At 37.8% G+C, this 19,971-nt stretch overlaps 1 protein-coding gene and 1 pseudogene across 1 annotated transcript in view; both read left to right on the top strand.

Moving 5' to 3' along the window:
- Window positions 1–19,971, top strand: part of sl (small wing phospholipase C gamma 1) — a 602,812-nt gene that overhangs the window by 316,265 nt on the left and 266,576 nt on the right. Inside the window, exon 13 of the mRNA XM_090377657.1 lies at window positions 860–917. Within this exon, the coding sequence (XP_090233783.1) occupies window positions 860–917 (58 nt within the window). The remainder of the gene's footprint in view (window positions 1–859; window positions 918–19,971) is intronic.
- LOC150082889 (U2 spliceosomal RNA) lies at window positions 314–464 on the top strand (annotated as a pseudogene).

Below are 19,971 nucleotides of genomic sequence, written 5' to 3'. Positions count from 1 at the left end.
ATTCTTCCAGACCTATTTCACCTCATTCATGTGGAGTAACTGACCTAGACTTCATCCTGAGATCTCTGCCTTTCTTTTCTGGGGATTGAGGGCAGAGGGGGGGAATGACTTCCTATCTCTTTGGTGATAACTTTTCCACTCTTCCAGGTTCTGCCAGATCTGGTCTGGGAGAACAGGAGACTCTCTCTCTCTCTCTCTCTTTCAACACATTCTGACTCCTCCATGACTGGAATTATGCCAGCACTGCTAGGATAGGCCCTAGTGGTGAGAATTTTTTAAAATTTTTATTTAATTTTTTTCTATCCTTATTTATATTGCTTCTTGGCCTTTTGGCTAAGATCAAAGTGTAGTATCCTTATTTATTTTATTATTATTTTTTTGTCCATCTGTCTTCATACTGGGTAGTACGTACTTGTTGTGGCCCACCTCCTTGTGGCAGAGACACATACAAGGGAGGAGCCTTTCAGATAATCACTGCTTTCTGATAGCTAAGTGGCCAGATACATCAAACCAAAAGAACCCACACAAATGCTCTAAAACATGCACCTTACACACACTTGGCCTTTAACAGTGTTTTGTTAACCTCACAGAGGAACATGACCAAATGGAACTATTGTTTAGAAGCCACCCAAATAAGATACTTCATGTATTTCTTAACCCACATTGTGTAAATAGTTGTATTTGAATTCAAGCCTTTTTCTGGAGTGGATAGCTGGTGATTAATAATCACTGTGCAATCTACAAGGACCACAAATCAGGAGATTACTGTATGCAAATATTAATCATATGCTCTTTTTAATTATTAAAATGGCTTAGCTTTCAAAAAAAGTAATTTTTTATTTTTTTTATTTTCTTGCAGCATAAAAAATTGCCAGAAGGTACTGATGAACGCTTAGTATTAACAAGAAACGATGAATGTAGGTATTATCTTCATCAACAACGTGCTTTTATTTTATGGAACAAGAAAAATGAACTGTGCTTATAATTATAAATACAAATTATTGATGAAATTGCAGTGCTATAATACATTGTAATTTATATATTTGTGCAAAACAAAAACTTGTAACTATAAAATTGTCATAACATCTCTCACATTACATTTTTGAATGTACACTACACACACGTTTGAACATGCACTACATGCACCACACTTCTGAGCTGCCGACTGGGCTAGCCGAGTGGGTAAAGTACCTGCCCGGCAACCCAAAGGTCACGGGTTCGATTCCCGCCTCGGGCTTGGATCAAAGTACTGCAAAAACCTTGGGAGGTACAATATGGCCACAGAAGCCGATGTGCCAACAACTACCAAATCAAAAAAAAAAAAAAAAAAAACTTCTGAGCTTTCTGATAAGCTTCTCAAAGATATTGTGTTAGGAAATTTAGTTTAATCATATTTGATGTAAATTGTTTGTTGTGCATGTTCTTTTCTAAACAGTATACCAGGTTCTATTGAAAAGTTATAAGAATGTGTTTAAGAACAAAAATGTATCTTGCCTAATTTTGCCTCATGTCCCCTTGAAAGTGCTTCCATTGGACTTAAATACACCAAGCATTGAGTCTCTCTAATAGCAATTTGGTCATCAGTAGAAGCATAACTAAAATTCTTATTTCATAACACAGTTCAGTTTCATTTTTAAGAAAGAGGACACGGGGAATAAATTGTCAGGCTGATGGATGGTTAGCAGGGGCATTTTCAGGATTACCCACATACGCTACTTATATTGACATTAATTTTTGAGCCTTGGGGGATAAGAGGCAGAGCAGTTCTGCAGCAGTACTCATTTTCCTTATTTCTATTTTGTAACTCTTTGTTTTTAATTTAAATGAACAAGTAAGATATCTTGTTTTTTTATTCTTTTCTTATTTTATTTTACATTACGTATTGTATACGATAAACTATAACGCATACATACATTATAATAAAACGTGTTGATTAGACCATGGGTGGCCAACTGAATTTGTGATGCGATCTGCTTTTTTTTCCTTCAGATATGCCGCAATCTACCATCTTGAGAATTTCATTGCACATGGTTAAAAAAGTTAATCAACACATATTGAAAAATGTTATTTATAAATTTTAAAATTAAATACAATTCAGAATTCTTATTTTAAATTCATAAGTTTGTAAATTTTTAATTTATGTTAAGTTTGTGTCTTAATGTCATCTGCCAAGCTTTCAAAATCGGGGATATACTGTGATAACGCCAACCGTAAAGAATCTTCTGTATGCAAGTCCGTAAGAGTAGAGCGATTCTTCGGCTTTTCTTTATTTCGAATGCGAAAAAGGCCAATTCACATAGATATGTGGAACCAAAACAGGAATTTAAAAGCTTGCTGCATTTTTTTACATTTGGGTGCTTTTCTCGGCGAACATATTTCCAAAAGTCTTTTTGATGATCTGGCTTTTAGGGAGATATCATTTTGCGATGTAATAATTTAATTTTCAAGTAATATTTTCTCCATGTGAAAAATCTCGCTGTTTTTTTTTTTTTAATTTTAAAAAAAATTCTGATTTGATTTTCAAATTAATTTCACTCTAACATTGAACAACCAAGTCAGAATAAGAACAAATTAATATTCATAAGCATTTATGTGCAAAGTTAATTTCATGGAGATATCCACTCCAAAAAGCCAGCAACAAGTAACTTGCTACTTAGGGCTCATAAATGTTCAGGGAACTCACTTTTGGGTTAGTATGTCAATTTGCAATATTTTTTGTTTCTATTTCATGTGACTGACACTGTCACAGTTGCATGATAGTTTGTGATGAATGGTTATCTATTTATGTCACACCACTCCCATTACCCAATCAGGCAATTTTTACATTTACGTAATGCATAGCTGCTAGCTTACCTAATTTATGACAGAGAATCTCATTTTTTATTCAGTTTGATCCTTTTCTATCTTGCTATCATAACAGAGTTGGTGACAGTGTTTCTCTGTCTTTTTTCTTTTCAGAAAAAAAAGTTTTTTAAAAATAATGATAAGAAAAGTACACTAAATTGGATTTTTTCCTTTTATTTTCTCCCTCTCTCTTTTTTTAATTTTTCAAATTTCCACTTATTTTTTTTTAACAAATTGGCAATCAGGCATGTTATGCTAGTCTCCATTGCAAAATAGAAACATGATAATAGCATTGTTCTCTGCAATTTGTGATATTTCATTGGACTTGGGTTGTGCAAAGCTAATTAACAATGCCTTTCAGAAAGATGCCAAAGAAATACAATGTAAAATTCAGAAGATATAAGCAACATTTTCCATGTGTTATAATATCTGAAAAGAGGAACATAGTTGCCTTGTGTATATACAGTATGTAAATGTGATATTTTAATTTAAAGTGGTTTGAACTGAAAAGGTATTGCAGGGGAAGACAAATAAACGTAACAATGGCGTGCAATGCATACAAAAAAGTGCAAAATTAAATGTTGAATTTCATGGTGACGATATCATACGTGCTGTAAATTTATTTCTATATTTTGTCACAGAACATACTCTTACTCTGAATTTTACTGATATGTAGGTTGGGTTCAGAAATGTTTCCCAATACTGAAATACAAAAAAATAGTTGCCAAAGAACAAAAGAAACAGGCATTGTTAGTGAAATTGCACAAATTTCAAAAGAAGAGATAGCTATGGCTCTGAAAGATGGGCCAATTTTGATTGCCACAGATGGCAATAATCAAAGTGGTTCCAAGCTATATCCCATTTCAAAAAAAAATAAATAAATAAAAATAAATAAAAATCATCAAATTGAAAGCAGCTTCAAGTTGCTCTGTAGGGTACATCTTCTTTTGAGAAACTTGCAAGCATTTGAGATCCCTTGAAAAAACTGTTTGCCAGTTATTGTTGAAAATGCTTCTTTTATGGTAGGCCTAAAAACTGAAGTAGCAAGGGTATTCAAGAACGATATTGAGCACTTCGTGGTAATAGACTGTCCTTGTCATTTTATTAATTTGTGTACTGCAAAGGAAGCTGTATACCTTTCTGCGAAAGAGGACAAATACTTGGTGGAAGCTTAGTACTATCTATAAAGAAGTGCTAAAAGGAAAAATAACTTTAAACAATTTTTTTTAAATGGTGGATGCTACTGAAGTAAAAAAGATTTTGAAGCATGTGTGTATGCTTGTCGGCTGTCTTTGGTTGAATGTGTAACTTGACTGGTAGAATAGTGGTAACCTTTGACAAGTCTGTTTAAAGAAGAGGTTAAAAGTGGTGAGAAGTAATATGAGCACTTTTTAGAGTTACCATATTGAAAAGTACAACAGCAAATACTAGTTTATTACTCATGTTCAAACCCAGTTCATGATCCAAAAGATTTGAGAAAGGACAAATTGATGAAATTAAGAAAAAGAATGTCTGAATTTCAAACTTCTGTTAAAAACAAACTTAAACAGGCAAAGCAAGCTGGTAACAAAAATCCCCACTCATATAGAAAGTCTATTTATATTTCTCTTGTTTGAATAAAGCAATATGCTTGTCTCTTTTAAATGTTATGCTTATATTTGAAAATCTCTTCAGTTCAATATACCTAACATCCATGTAATCCGATAATTTGCTTTTAAATATGTTGAAGAATGTTATATGCATTATTTTACGAAAAGTTTTCAAATCCTACATTTTATTTTGTAAATTGATTGCCATAGCAGACTAAACCAGGTGGATGATTCTGACTTGATTGTAGTCATTTTTATTACAAGGTTTGTGAAGAATGTGATACAAGAAGAGAAAATTCTGTTCTTTTTGTCAGTGAGAAAGTGGCTGCATGTGATTACATAGTGTGAAAGAATGAAAAGGGTTGTTTTTGTAAATAGGAAGCACAAATTTCATCAATTGTTATAGCATCATGTACAGATTTGAAATTTTTTATGGTTGTTTCCAGTAATTCTTGATGTTGTTAAATATAAAGAAATAAATCAAACAATAGTTGTTTTGTGGGATCAGTTCTGTCAATTTCATTGTGAGAACCTGGATGCTATTATGAAAGAAGAAACGATTGATATGCAGTGGTCCTTGGCTGGGGAACTGACAAGTATGTATGGAAGCTTGAAATATAACAGATAGTAGCATTAGTAGAGGCATATGATGCAAGAAAGCAAGCCTATGCAGCATCAGCCAAAAAAAAAAAAAAAAAAAAAAAACACTTCCACTTCACCCTCCGTTCGTTCGAAATACCTGTCCAGCTGACCCTTAAATTTATTTAGGCTATCAACTTCCACGACAAGGGATGGAAGTCTGTTCCACCAACCAAACTACCCACTAACTAAAGGCAAATTTCCGCACGTCTATCCGACATCTGTCTTTCCTCAGTTTGAATTTATGCCCTCTCAGGTGATTATTCTGAGCAAGAGGAAGAATCCCATCAGCATTGAGCATGCTCAAACCATTCAAGGCTTTATACACCTCTACCAGATCACCTCGCTGGTGTCTATTCCCCAGACACTGTAATTTGCAAAACTTAAGCCTTTCTTCGTAAGAGTACCCCTTTGTTCCATTCACTAATCTTGTTGCCCTTCTCTGTACTCTGAACGAGTACAGAGAAGGGCAACAAGATTAGTCATATTCTCAAGTCATGCTTGGCATTTTAACAAATCCTTATAGAAGTGTTGAGTGAGTGTGAGAGGGTATTCAACCTGGTGAGCAAGAGAATAACTGAGTTCAAATCCTTTCTTTTTGACCTAAACAAGACTTCAGTTATAGCTCGGACGCAGCATGGGTTTGTTAAGGGGAAGTCTTGTCTGACCAGTTTGATTGGATACTATGATGTAGTCACAAAGGAACTGGATGCAAAGAATAATTTTGATATCATATATTTGGATCTTAGAAAGGCTTTTGATACTGTTGCACGTGGAAGACTGCTGCACAAATTGGAGCAGTGTGGCATTGGAGGCAAATTGCTCCTATGGATAAAGGGATGGTTGAGTGGGAGAAGACAGAGTGGTAATCAATGGACATGTGGTAATCAATGGACAATGCTCTTAGTGGACTAATGTTATTAATGGAGTCCCTTCACTGTTGGGTCCATCGTTGTTTTCTGTATTCATTAATGATATTGATGGTATATCAGGCTTAATGTCCAAGTTTGCAGATGATACGAAGGTTGGCAGGGTTGCTAATGACACTAATGACAGTACACTGCTGCAACAGAATCTAGTAAATTTGAGTAGATGGGCTGAGAGGTGGCAACTGAAGTTTAACATTGACAAATGTAAAGTACTGCATATGGGAAGCAGTAACCCCAGAGTAACTTATCAACTGTGTGGTACTACACTGACAGAGGTAGAGAGTGAAAGGGACCTGGGGGGTAATTGTGCAGGCAGATATGAAGTTTTTTGAGTAGTGCAGATGGTCTGCAAGAGTAGCTCATGGTGTCTTGTCAATGATATACAGGAATTTTTCTAGCAGGGATAAGGAGGTGATTATCCCCTTGTATAAGGCAATGGTCAGGCCACACCTTGAGTACTGTATACAGGTTTGAAGGCCTCATTTTAAGAAGGATGTAGAGCTGTTGGAATGAGTACAGAGAAGGGCAACAAGATTAGTGAATGGAACAAAGGGTTGCTCTTACGAAGAAAGGCTTAAGTTTTTCAAATTACAGTGTCTGGAGACTAGGCACCTGTGAAGTGATCTGATTGAGGTATATAAAGTCTTGAATGGTTTGAACATGCTCAGTGCTGATGGGATTCTTCCTCTTGCTCAGAATAATCACCTGAGAGGGCATAAATTCAAATTGAGGAAAGACAGTTGTAGGATAGATGTGCAGAAGTTTGCCTTTAGCCAGCGGGTGGTTGATTGCTGGAACTAACTTCCATCTGTCGTTGTTAGAAGTTGATAGTTTAAACAGATTCAAGGCAGAACCAGACAAACATTTGGAGTGGGTGGATGGGTGAAATGAGAAGGGGGTGTGAGTGTTTTTTTTTGGTTGATGCTATATAAGTTTGCTTTCTTGCATCATGTGCCCTTACTAATGCTAATGAAGCTTGGGAAATGCTCCTGACAACCAAGTCAAGACACCCGGGCCATTGTTATGAACAAAACTTTGATTGAATATTTCTGGCGATGGCAAAGTCTGCAAGCAGTCAAAGTCAGTTGATGTGTAATAGAATATTCAAACATAAATCCAAATACAGTCAGTCCTCGTATAGCACAATAGTTGTGTTCCTAGAAACCCTCGTGCAATATAAACAACAGGCCCTATGGGAAAAATATGGTTAGGTGCCGACCACCCAAGATTGAACACACATTTGTAACCAAAACATTACCGAACACAATAAATAATCGTAATAAAATACGTAAGTATTTTATTACGACTATTACGTAATAAAATATTGCTAATGCTTTTACTTCTATCGGAAGCTAACTTGTTCCGTGTTTGATTTTCTATCGAAACAGATGGCAGCCGTTCTATCTCTTCCAATTCTTTGTGTTTTAATCTAATGGATTTTAATTACACTTTGAGTTGTTCCTGCTATGGAAGTTGTTTTTATTTTCTCTGCATTCTTTGTACTTTTCGGCATTGCCTCGTTTAGGCCTATAGCACGTGCAATATTACATAGTCTTTCATTTCGCTCAAAGCGTTTCACAATTTCATATTTTTTTTTCTCTATCGACAGAGGCGGACTGGCCATAAGCCTTACCGGGGAAACCTCGGTGGGCCGGAGGCCAGTGTGATTTTGGCCATAAACCATAGTATGTGAGGCCACTATAAATTTTCCCGGGTAAGAATTTTTGACTCAGTCCGCCTCTGTTTATCAATATTGCTTTTCTTTTTCTCTCTGAATCTGCAGTGTCTTCACCAGGACACTTCCTTTTCACACCTTTTAAGTATTTTACTCATTTTTAGGGAATAAAGCACAATTACAAAAAGAGGAGGCACGCTTGATACACATAAATAAAGCTGCGCATGTGTAGCAACTGAATAAACAACACCGTAAAGGCAGAGATACACTATTAACACCTCACATTTTACTAAAGCACATTTCTGGGGGTTACTGCCATAAAACAATAAAAACAATTTCCAGTTGCGTTCCTGCTAGTGGAATCTGTTATAAACTGATTCCACTTGATCTAATTGCATTTGCGATTATACCGATAGCTGGAATTGTGTTGGTTTTTACATTATTATGGTGAAATGTGTTTCCCCTTCGCTGATATAAAAAACATTTTCAGAATTTTCTCTTCATTCCCATCGTGTTGCGTTCAACTGCCATTTCTTGCAAACACAAAGGTGAATCGTGCATAAGCGAATTCGGTTTGTGTTATATAAGATATCGTTCCCCTATTTATAAATCGTGTATGATCGAATTCGTGTAGTGTAAACACGTGTTATACGAGGACTGACTGTACAGAAAAATTCTAGGTAAGTTAATGTTTAAAAGAATACTGTGCTGGTAAACCATCATATGGCTCTATTTTAATATAAAATGTGTATTTTTCCAGTGAAATTTAATTTCTTGTGCAATGTGAACTTACAGAAGAAAGAGCACTGAAAACTTAGTGCTTTTTTCTGTAAAATCTGTTTTCCTCAGGCTTACAGAAGTTAGTAGTTATGGTGATGCATTATTTTATGATTAGTTGTACATGATACTTCAGCCTACTGGATTGTAAAGTTATTCTTTAAACTTTAGATATGGATGGCATAACTGTTGATGATCCTGTTTAGGTTCTTGACGAACCTAATAAACTAAATATTTTGCATCTACCTTCATGAATGTAGAAATTTATGGGGCTGGAAACACCAGAAGTACACCAAGTTTTAAATGGCAGCTAACTGATGTTACACTTTGCCACTATGAAAGTTTCCGAATGTTTGCATTTCTGTCATGGCCTGTTTATTACCAGTGAATAGACCATGGCTGCTCTGATAAGAATGATAAAGATAAATCATAACAAATGATTCTGCTGAAAATGTGATTAAATACGATTAATGCACCATAACTAGGGAAAAAAATCTACAAAGCAAAACACAAATTTCATCGTCGATTGGAACTAATTGATATGCCTAAACATAGTAAAAATATGATAAATAAACTCTGTTGTTGTGATTTAATTATTTTCTCTAATTACTTGGTTACAGGTAGCACCTGGCCCCGGGTGCCAAGCGAATGTGATCGAGCGTTTTTCTCTGTGCTGAAAAAGTGATTATCTAAAAGCGATTTAAAGTTATTAAGTTCCTGTCCTAATAAATTTATTTTTTATATCAACTACTGTCACAAAAAGTACTTGTACAGAGTAAGAAAGAAAAGCTACCTTTCTTTATTTTTCATACATCTACTAACACTTAATACTCTACGCTTGGTCACACCGGGCACTGCTCCTACCTCCCCGTGGCGGGGCCGGAAATCTTGGCAGAAAAGCTAATCTGCTAAGGGCTAAAAGGAGCAAACATGGATCAACAAGCCTTTCCACCTCTCGAGCCGACAAGCTCTCGGCCAGAGTTAGACAATGAGCATAACACGTCGCAACCCAAGAGGTTGAAAACCACTTCCTCAGCGACAAATTGCCCTGCATTTCTAATAATGCACTCTCTTGGAGATCAGCCTCTCAGTAACCTCTCTCTGTTTGTTATACAAAAACACCTGGAAAGTCTGGCAGGATCGCCTAAGACAGTCAAGAGACTGCAATCAGGCGACCTACTAGTGGAGACAATAAACCATGGACATTTGCAGAAACTACTGAACCTTGCCAACTTTGCTGGAATCCCAGTAAAGGTTTTTCCCCATGCTACCGTAAATACATCTAAAGGGATTATATCCAGCTGGGATCTTTTGAATGTCACGGAGGAGGAGATAATGCAAGAACTTCAAGACCAAAATGTCATTGCAGTCAAAAGGATTATGACTAAAAAAGACAATATACTTGCACCTACAAGGAACATTATTCTCACTTTCAATACACCAAATCTACCAACATCGATAAAACCAGGCTATCTACTTTGTCGCATTAGGCCTTACATCCCTAATCCCTTGGGATGTTTTAAGTGCCAAAAGTATGGCACTCTCAAATGACATGCAGAGGAAATCAAGTTTGCCCCAATTGTGGGGCCTCTGAACACACTCAAAGTGATTGCTCAGCAAAAGAAATGGCCTGCCCCAACTGTAAAGGCAACCATCCTGCTTACTCCAGGTCATGCGAGAAATGGAAAACTGAAAAGAAAATTGTGACATATAAGATTGAAAATAAAGTAAGTTTTCAAGAAGCAAGGAAAGTAATTGCTCCCAGTATGACTAAGCGTACATACGCCAGTATTGCGCAAAATTATCAATCAGTGGGCACCCAAACCAAAGTTACAGTACCTACAAACACTTCAATCTCTGACTGGGCTTGGGCTGTTCTCTTCCAGCAACAGTCCAATACCCCTAAGCAGATGAACCAGGCAAATAATACTGCAATTACAGTACCAGCAACGTCTCCTTCTCCTCCCACAGTGATTGCTTCTACATCAAATAATCGGAGCTCACATTTAAAAAAGAATATCCAAGAAACATCTATGGATACATTCGACTCATCTAGACAAGAAACTATATTAGAATTACATGCGGAAGAAGAAATGGACACCGGCTGACCATTCTTCTCCAAAAAAGACAAACCAAAGCCCGAACGTCACAAGCCAACCACATTAAATAAAACAGTCAGATACAGCTTCTTCTATTAAACACCAATAATGCCTTATATTCTACAATGAAATTGCAGAGGATATCGTAGCAACCTTAATGATGATATTCAAGTCCTAATTCACCGCTATTCTCCAGTTGGTTTCTGTCTACAGGAAACCTACCTAACTCCACAAATTTCCACCAACATAAAGAACTATGCCATTTATCGACAAGATCATAATACTTCAAATGCTGCCCATGGAGGTGTGGCCATCTTCATCAGCTCAAAGATCCCGACCAAACAAATTGTTTTGCAAACTGATATTGAAGTTGTTGCCGTAAGTTTGATAACCCAGATTGCTTTAACACTAGCATCAGTCTATCTCCCACCAAGTCATACTTTCTCTTACCAAGATCTCGAAAACCTGCTAATGCAATTGCCACCCCCGGTCTGTCTGTTGGGTGATTTCAATAGCCACCATCCCTTATGGGGATCAACAAAAGTAGATACACATGGCCGACTAATTGAAACTTTTCTAGACAAACAAAACCTTACTGTTCTTAATACTGGTGCACCCACTCACATACAATTACCAACTGGACAAACTTCTGCAATCGATCTATCAGTATGTTCCCCGATTCTGTTTCCAATCATAGAGTGGTCTGTTTTAGATATGTCCCCTTGGGCAGTGATCATTTTCCGATTATTTGTGATCTTTTCACTGCAGGAAATGGAAGTTCTCTAAAGCCAACTCGGTCAAATTTCAATCTTTTGTCACCTTGGATGAGCAATATATACGTACACAGTCGATAGATGAAGCCACAGATTATATCGCTGCACACCTACTATCTGCAGCTAAGTGTTCAATTCCATTGTCGAATCCTCGGTCCCGACGGCACCATAACTATTGGTGGAATGAAGACTGCACAAAAGCAAAGAAGTTAAAAAAAGCATGGAATTTATTTCGCAGATCACCGACCACGACTAATCTTATCAATTACAAGAAACTAAGAGCGAAAGCATGTCTCATTCAAAGGCAAGCCAAGAAGAATTCTTGGATTCATTTTGCATCTACCATAAACAGAAACACTAACTCCAGGTTAATATGGAAGAAAATCAGACAGATTTCTGGAAAATTCCCTACAACCCCTTCACCAATTCTTTCATGGAATGGGCAGGAACTCTCTGCTCTTGAGGACATAGCAAATGCTTTGGGCAAAACGTTTGCTAAAGTTTCAGCAGCCTCAAATTATTCTGTGGATTTTCAGAAAATAAAGACCAAGACCGAAGAACGAGCCATAAACTTTCGAACCTCAGTTTTCCTTCCGTATAACAGCCTCTTCAATATCACAAACTTCTACATGCCATGAAAACGACACACAACGGTGCTGCTGGGCCAGATGGAATATCGTATATCATGTTACAAAACCTTGGTCATAAAAATTTACAAATACTACTGGTCTACTATAACAGAATATTTATGGAAAACATTTATCCCATCTCTTGGCATCATGCCACAGTTTTTGCCTTTTTGAAACCTGGAAAAGACCCTACAAGGCCATACAATTACCGACCAATTTCCCTCTCCAGTTGCCTCTGTAAATTACTTGAAAAAATTATTCATAATCGACTTGTTTGGACAATCGAAACACAACACCTAATGAGTAATAATTAGCATGGCTTTCGTAAGAACAGGTCCTCCTTAGATCTCATGATTAAGGCAGTCTGCAATTCGCAATGCCTTCGTAAAAAATGAACATCTCGTTTTGGTTTCCATTGACATAGAGAAGGCATTTGACACTACCTGGCATCATGGCATTCTCAGCGACCTCCATGCCCTTGGTCTACGAGGCAACCTTCCTATATAATAAAAGAGGCCTACGTGCTCCAGATTCATAATGCGAAAAAATTATTTTGTTGCACAGAGCATTAAACTACAATACATAAATAAGCTTTCGGCTGGGTGGCAGCCTTCATCGGATTAAAATACTTGAATGGCAGTTGGAATAGAGATGCACTGCTAGGATGGTGCGTGAGGCACGTGGTTAATTGTTTGATGTTTGTGGCTGTGACGTATGGTGGTGACGTGGCCAGCGTTTGTCTATGGATAGAATTACTGACTCTGTGATGGGATTAACTTGACAACCACTGTTCCTGTTTAAAGAGGTATCCGAGCATTTTATATTTAACGATTCCAACCAGGTACGCCTTAGGTAATGGTGGGACCTGTCCACAACCACGACATCGCGGTGTGGGTCGATGTCGTGGTGGGTTATCCAGACATGCTCGGCGATAGCTGAGTGTTCCACATCTACTTTGGAGAGACTGGACGTCGACTCGAGAAACGCCTCTCAGAACATAAAAGGGCGATCCGTTTGGCAGATGTGGAACACTCAGCTATCGCCGAGCATGTCTGGACAACCCACCACGACATCGACCCACACCGCAATGTCGTGGTTGTGGACAGGTCCCACCATTACCTAAGGCATACCTGGTTGGAATCGTTAAATATAAAATGCTCGGATACCTCTTTAAACAGGAACAGTGGTTGTCAAGTTAATCCCATCACAGAGTCAGTAATTCTATCCATAGACAAACGCTAGCCACGTCACCACCATACGTCACAGCCACAAACATCAACAAACAATTAACCACGCACCTCACGCACCATCCTGGCAGTGCATCTCTATTCCATTCAAGTATTTTAATCTGATGAAGGCTGCCACCCAGCCGAAAGCTTATTTATGTATTGTAGTTTAATGCTCTGTGCAACAAAATAAAATTTTTTTGCAACCTTCCTATATTCATCAGAAACTTTCTCCAGAATCATTCGTTCCAAGTTCGATACCACAACTCGCTTTCTATGACATTTTTACAGGAAGGAGGAGTGCCACAAGGTTCTGTATTGAGTGCAACCCTCTTCGCCCTTAAAATTGATTCTATAACAAAAGAACTTCCAAATACAGTTGAGACCTATCTTTATGTGGATGATCTCTCCATTTCTTGCCATTCTCAGAATATGAGATCCATTGAACGGCAACTGCAGTTATCCTTGAATAAGGCGCAAAGGTGGGCAGGACTCAATGGCTATTGTCTATCTCAGCAGAAAACTGTTGCAGTCCACTTTTGTAATCAATGAAAAATGCATACAGATCCTGAACTTCAGATGTCAAATTTTACCATTCCAGTGACCAACAATATCAGATTCTTGGGATTAATCCTTGACAGAAAATTAAATTTCTTTGAGCACATTAAATCGCTGCGTACTTCCTGCCTTAAAAAACTGAACATACTCAGAGCTTTATCTGCAATGTCTTGGGGAGCAGACCATACATCTTTGCTTCTGCTATATAGAGCATTGATCAGATCCCGTTTGGATTATGGTGCTCCAATCTACGATTCTGCCCGAAAGAGTACACTACGCTGGTTGGACCCTGTACAGCATAGTGCACTGCGGATTGCCCTTGGCGCATTCAGGACATCCCCTACCCAAAGTTTATATATTGAAGCACATGAGCCCCCTCTTTGTCTCCGCAGGAAAACACTACTTCTTAAGCATGCAGCCTGAATACAGAACTGCTGTCAGCATCCTATTGGGCCATATCTCTTTAATCCACCACTGCAAAACCTTTATAGAAATAAACCCAGTAAAATAAGACCAGCAGGCTTACGCCTAATTGAAATAATACAGAGTTGGAATATTCCTAATGTCAACAGGCTAGACGTAGTGAAATGCTTTCTCCCACCTTGGACACCTCCTCCACAATTAACTTGTGATACTTATCTTCAAAAATGGGGAAAGAATCTTCTACCGTCACTCAACGTGAAAGAACTCCATGCAAGCCATATTCAGAAATATGCTAGTTTATTGCCAATATATACTGATGGCTCCAAATCACACTCAGCTGTTGGAGCAGCAGCAGTATTTCCCTCTACAATCATTTCTGCTTCCCTTCCACCTGAGTATAGCAGCTTCTCTGCAGAACTTCATCCAATAAAGTTAGCTTTAGAAAACCTGAATCTCTACCCATATCTAAAATATATTGTATACACTGACTCTCTAAGCTCAATTACAGCAATACAAAACTTTTCTTATATGGTTCATCCTATATTAAATCAAATCAGAAGCCTATTATTAAAAATTGAGGAACGTCATCAATCAGTGACCTTTTGCTGGATCCCAGCCCATTCGGTGATAAAAGGGAATGAACTCGCTGACAAAACTTCCAAAAATCCATCAACTTATGATTTAACCCTTGCTCCTATTCCAATCTATGACTATAATCATATCATACAAACAACATGTCTTGCGATGTGGAAAGAGCTATGGCACACCCAAAGCAATAATAAACTTTATCAGTTGAAACAGGATCCACAGCTTTGGCGCTCTAGCACCAAAAACAGTACGAAGAGAAGAAGTAGTGCTTGCACGAGCACGGATAGGACATACATATCTGACTCACCTTCACCTACTTACAGGAGAGGATCCTCCTCATTGTCCACATTGTTCCTCGAACTTATCAGTCAAACACATTCTCGTTGACTGCCCTCACTATGATCAGGACAGAATATCCATCCTCCTTTCCCTAAAAAATCTTCCGGAACCGAAGACATTAAAAAATATTATAGGTGACGATGCAAACATCAACAAATTCTTCTCTTTTTTGAAAAAAATTGGATTGTATCATAAATTTTTAAACATCACTCTAATAAACCATAAATTGATTCTATCTGAAATTTGATTTTTATTATTTTCCTATGAATAGGCGCACTATAGCCCCAGCAGCTCGTGCACCATTAAACCCCCATCACAACAACAACAACAACAGGTTGCACCTCTCAGGTATAATTTGTTGCAGTTAGCAGCAATTTTCATAAATGGTGTAAAAATGTTTAATTTGAAACATCATTAGCAAAATAACTTTTGCTAATAATAAATTAAATAATAAAAAAATTTCATTAACTCTGCAATTACTATTTAAAAATGACTTCATAAGACACATAGTAACAAACTTTTGTATTCAAATAAAGGAGTATAAATATTTTTTATTTGAATAAAGGTATGTAAGTGCCAAACTAAAATTCATAAAAGTGCCACAACAAGTATATAATTATAAATATTTACTGAGAATACAACTTCTTTTCTATTTATTTTAAATATTTTTATATCTTATTTTGCAGTGTGAAGGCTGTTTACTAAGCAACAAGATTAATGCAAGAAAATTAAAATATATGACACTTTTAAAATCTTTCAGTATACTAAACATAGTCTTGTGAATATAGTCTCAGTTCTGTGTTTAAATCCTATTCACTTGACTGGCAGCAGACCATCACTGTGCATAGACTTCATCTATGCACAGTGATGGAAAACATGATTAAATATTCTAACCTGTCACTCTACTATTCAGGGTGACAGGTCAGAATAATTAATTATATGCTGAAAGTTTTGTGAATTAACCGAACTTAAAGGGCATTCCAAGGCTTTTGGGCAAAATTTGTCAGCATGATCCCTTCTAGTGAAGGAACCTATTTTGTAGAGATGGAATAATTAAACAAAGATTGTACAAGGGCCTTTGCTACTGTCATTTGAGAAGGCCTTAATGATTCAGGGAAAGTTGGGGAGGTGAGCAGAGATAATATAGAGAATGCATTTATCTGATGTTGGTCAGAGTAATGCTTTTGCCCATCACAAGAGTTCTTGTATGAGGCCACAAAAGCCATTATTGAAAGATATGCCAAGTGTAGTGATGTTTCAAATTAAATACAAGTGAACGTTAGTGAACCAAACTTAAATAACTTCAGGGGATATGTCAAGGTAAGCAAACAGTCCAACAAGAACACTCTGTCTGAATTGTAACTACTGTAATGTCAAGAGTGTTATTAATAAAAATGATAAACTTAAATCCTAGTCTTGGATACCTAACAATATATAGGAGGGGTGGGTCATGTCAAATGCAGCCATTGCTCAACAAAAGCATTTCTAGATTTAGGATTTAGATGAACACAGAACCTGTATTTTGTGAGATAATTTGAAACAATGGTAAAATGAGAGTGGGAAGGTGCTACAGATCAGAAAATTGTGAAGAATGCGACAGGTGCCTCTACTTACAGATATTTTGGGCAAGCAAATTTTTATGCCTTGTTATGGGTGATTTCAATTTGCCTATTCCACTCAAAATTAAACAAGTTTGTTTTTTTTTTTTTTTTTTCCAAAACACACTTGACTAATAAATTAATAAGAGGCCTTTTTCGAATTAGCATTATTAATTTCTAAAACCAAAAGAGCTTGTATAATAAGAGAGAAGCATGTTTTACCAACAGCAATAAAAATATGTAAAATTGTACATGTAAATAAAATTGCTGGACCTTTCAGGTAGATTGCATTGGATGTAATATCAAGTCTCAGTATAATTTACAAATTCATGAAGATTTGCTGGCGAAGGTAAAGAAAGCCTGCACGAGAAGCACGCAAAAGTTCAATGAAATTTACCGGTAAAAGTACTTTGCTGTAAAGGCATTTGTATTGTTGCTCGCTCAGTAAACATACAGTGGGTGTTATCGGTCAGGAGTAGAAATTGAAACCTTCCCAAAATGGAGGGGATAACCTGACCTTTTTTCTTTAGAATCACTGGTGGACTAGTGGATAAATTGTTTATTAAGAAGAGAGAGAGAGAGGCAAAGGAAGCCCACACGAGAAGTGTGGCAAACTTCGAGAGAGTTTGCCAGTGAAACTATGTTACAAACATTTTTTATGACGCTAGAACTTCCAATATGACTCTATTCGTGATTCAATTAGTGGTTCTAAAGAAAAAAGGTCAGGTCCCCCCCCCCCCCCCATTTCAGGAGTATTTCAAGCTCCCGTGGAATTCAACTTCTACTCCAGACTGATAACACTCACCGTCTGTTTACTGAGCGAGCAACAATACAAATGCCATTACGGCAAAGTACTTTTACCAGTAAATTTCGTCGAACTTTTGCATGCTTCTCGTGCCGGCTTTCTTTACCTGAGCCAATTTGCTTTATTAGTCACCTTTCTGAGATAAAAAAAGAAGCATAATGCATAGATTTATGCACAGATGGTGCTGTAGCCATGATTGGAGGGATTTCAGAATTCATGAACAAATTGAGATTAGTATGCACAGGTGCAAAATATACAGGGTGTCCACCACAAACCTTCACAAAACTAAAATGTTATTATATGAATAGGGTACATGATACAAACTCTTGAAACCACTTTCAAGCAGCTGGTTTCAAATTTTCAAGTTTTTGTTCACCAGCCAAAAGTGTGTGCTGCAGTGGGTAGCAGCATAATCAGAAAACTGTAATCATGGTGAATTTACCAACCCCAAGAAGATGCAGTCCATACCTTGGTTCAAGCCTCTACCAATACTATTATGCATAAATTTTGAACCTGGTTTAAAAAGAAGCCACTGAGTAGACCTGTAAGTTGTCCAGAAAATTTGTGAAGCAATGCCAGCTGAGGTGGTGGCTGAACAAAAGTTGGTGAAGGCAGAGTGGAACTAGTTCAAGAAAGTCTTATACAAAGCCCAAGGAAATATTGCCATGGAATATTCTTCACACATTTGTTGTGGTGTCCCTAAAGCCTCTCCCATGCTCTGGACAATATTCAGAATTCTCCATTCTAGCTCATAAATGTTCAGTTTCTGCTATATGCTTTTTCAATTCTTCTGAATTAGCATTTGTAATTATCACATTCTCTTCCAAACCAGAATGAACTCGTACTACAACTAGTAGATACAAACATTCATTGCCCAATTTCAAATTCACAGAACCAACTTTTCATCATTCTTATTTATCACTTTTGCTTTCTGAAACAACAATCCTTCACATGTACCCAAAAATCTATGGATATTCAAGTCTAATGTTGAATGTTTCCTGTCTTGCCAGCCTTCAACCCATGCATGGTACTAAGTACTGTATTTTTTTTTTAAATGAAACTCCCACACATAAAAGGTATTAAAACCTACATTACTTCGCACCCTGTTTGGATTGAAGGTTGAGCAGATGAAAGAAGATGCTTGTTGATATTAGACTTAAGTTTCTATAGATTAATTTTCTGGAAATACACTGAAAGGACAGAATTTATGGGATACCTCGTTCCTGCACCTCTGCATTACACTGCATTCACATAGATGATAATTCAATGTCAGTGTGGATAAACGTTGCGAGTTGACAGAATTTGAAAGAGGGAAGATAGTGGGTGCCTGATGCATGGGTCACTATATTGCAGATGTGGTAGAGAAATTGCACTATCCCCATTTGACAGTATCAAGAGTGAATCGGGAATAACATCTCATCATAAATAGCGCTGTGGGCACAGAAAGGTGGTGGATGGTTGTGGCCGTCAACATCTGTCTCATATTGTTTCAGCTAACTGGAGAGTGACAGTGGCACAAATCACTGCTGACTTCAATGAGGGAGGTGGCAGAAATGTCTCCACCAAGACCATCAGGGATCATTAGCCACAACAGGTTACGGGAGGTGCCAACCCACTAGAGACCCATTGCTAACACCATGACACAGGACTCTACTCCTGAACTGGGTGAAACAACATCGGCACTGAACCTTGGATGATTGAAAACGGGTCTCCTGGTCCGATGAGTCCCATTTCCAGTTATTTTGAGCAGACCAGAGAGTGCATACCTGGCGGAAACCACACAAAGCTATGCACCCATCATCACCAAGGAACTGTTCAGGCAGGTGGACAGTCGGTAATGGTCTGGGGCGTGTTCAAGTGGCACACTTTGGGACCTATGGTACGTCTACATGCATCTCTGACTAGTCCAGGTTACATTTCCATCCTTGCAGACCATCTGGATCCCTTCATGGTCATCGTGCACCCACAGGGCAATGGACTCTTCCAGCAGGACAATGCACCTCCTCATTGAGCTGTGGTGACTAGAACTATCATCGTGCACCCACAGGGTAATGTACTTTTCAAGCAGGACAATGCGCCTTCCCCACAGAGCTGTGGTGACTAGAACATGGTCCGAAGAGCATTCCGCAGATTTTACCACCATGAAATGGCCTCCCCGTTCACAGGACATGAACCCTGTGGAGCATCTTTGGGATGTTGTGGAAAGGTCTTTTCGAGCTTTGGCTCCTCCACCCAAGAATGCTACGAAATTATGGACAGCGGTGGAGCCAGCATGGATAGAAATACTTGTGGAATGTTTTTGTGAACTAGTGGACTCAATACCTCACCGTGTGATTGCCCTTATCTGGGCGAAAGGTGGGCCTACCCATTACTAGGTGGGTATCCTATGATTTCTGTCCATTCAGTGTACATGTGAAAGGAGGTTGTTCCAGAAAACTGGAGTTGAAGGGATAAATGAGGATTAAGAAAAATTTGTTCTG

Source organism: Mastigoproctus giganteus, chromosome 7, assembly GCF_048544385.1.
Source record: "Mastigoproctus giganteus isolate SK-2022 chromosome 7, ASM4854438v1, whole genome shotgun sequence".
NCBI lineage: Eukaryota > Metazoa > Arthropoda > Arachnida > Uropygi > Thelyphonidae > Mastigoproctus > Mastigoproctus giganteus.
This window is presented reverse-complemented; position numbering and strand designations above follow the sequence as displayed.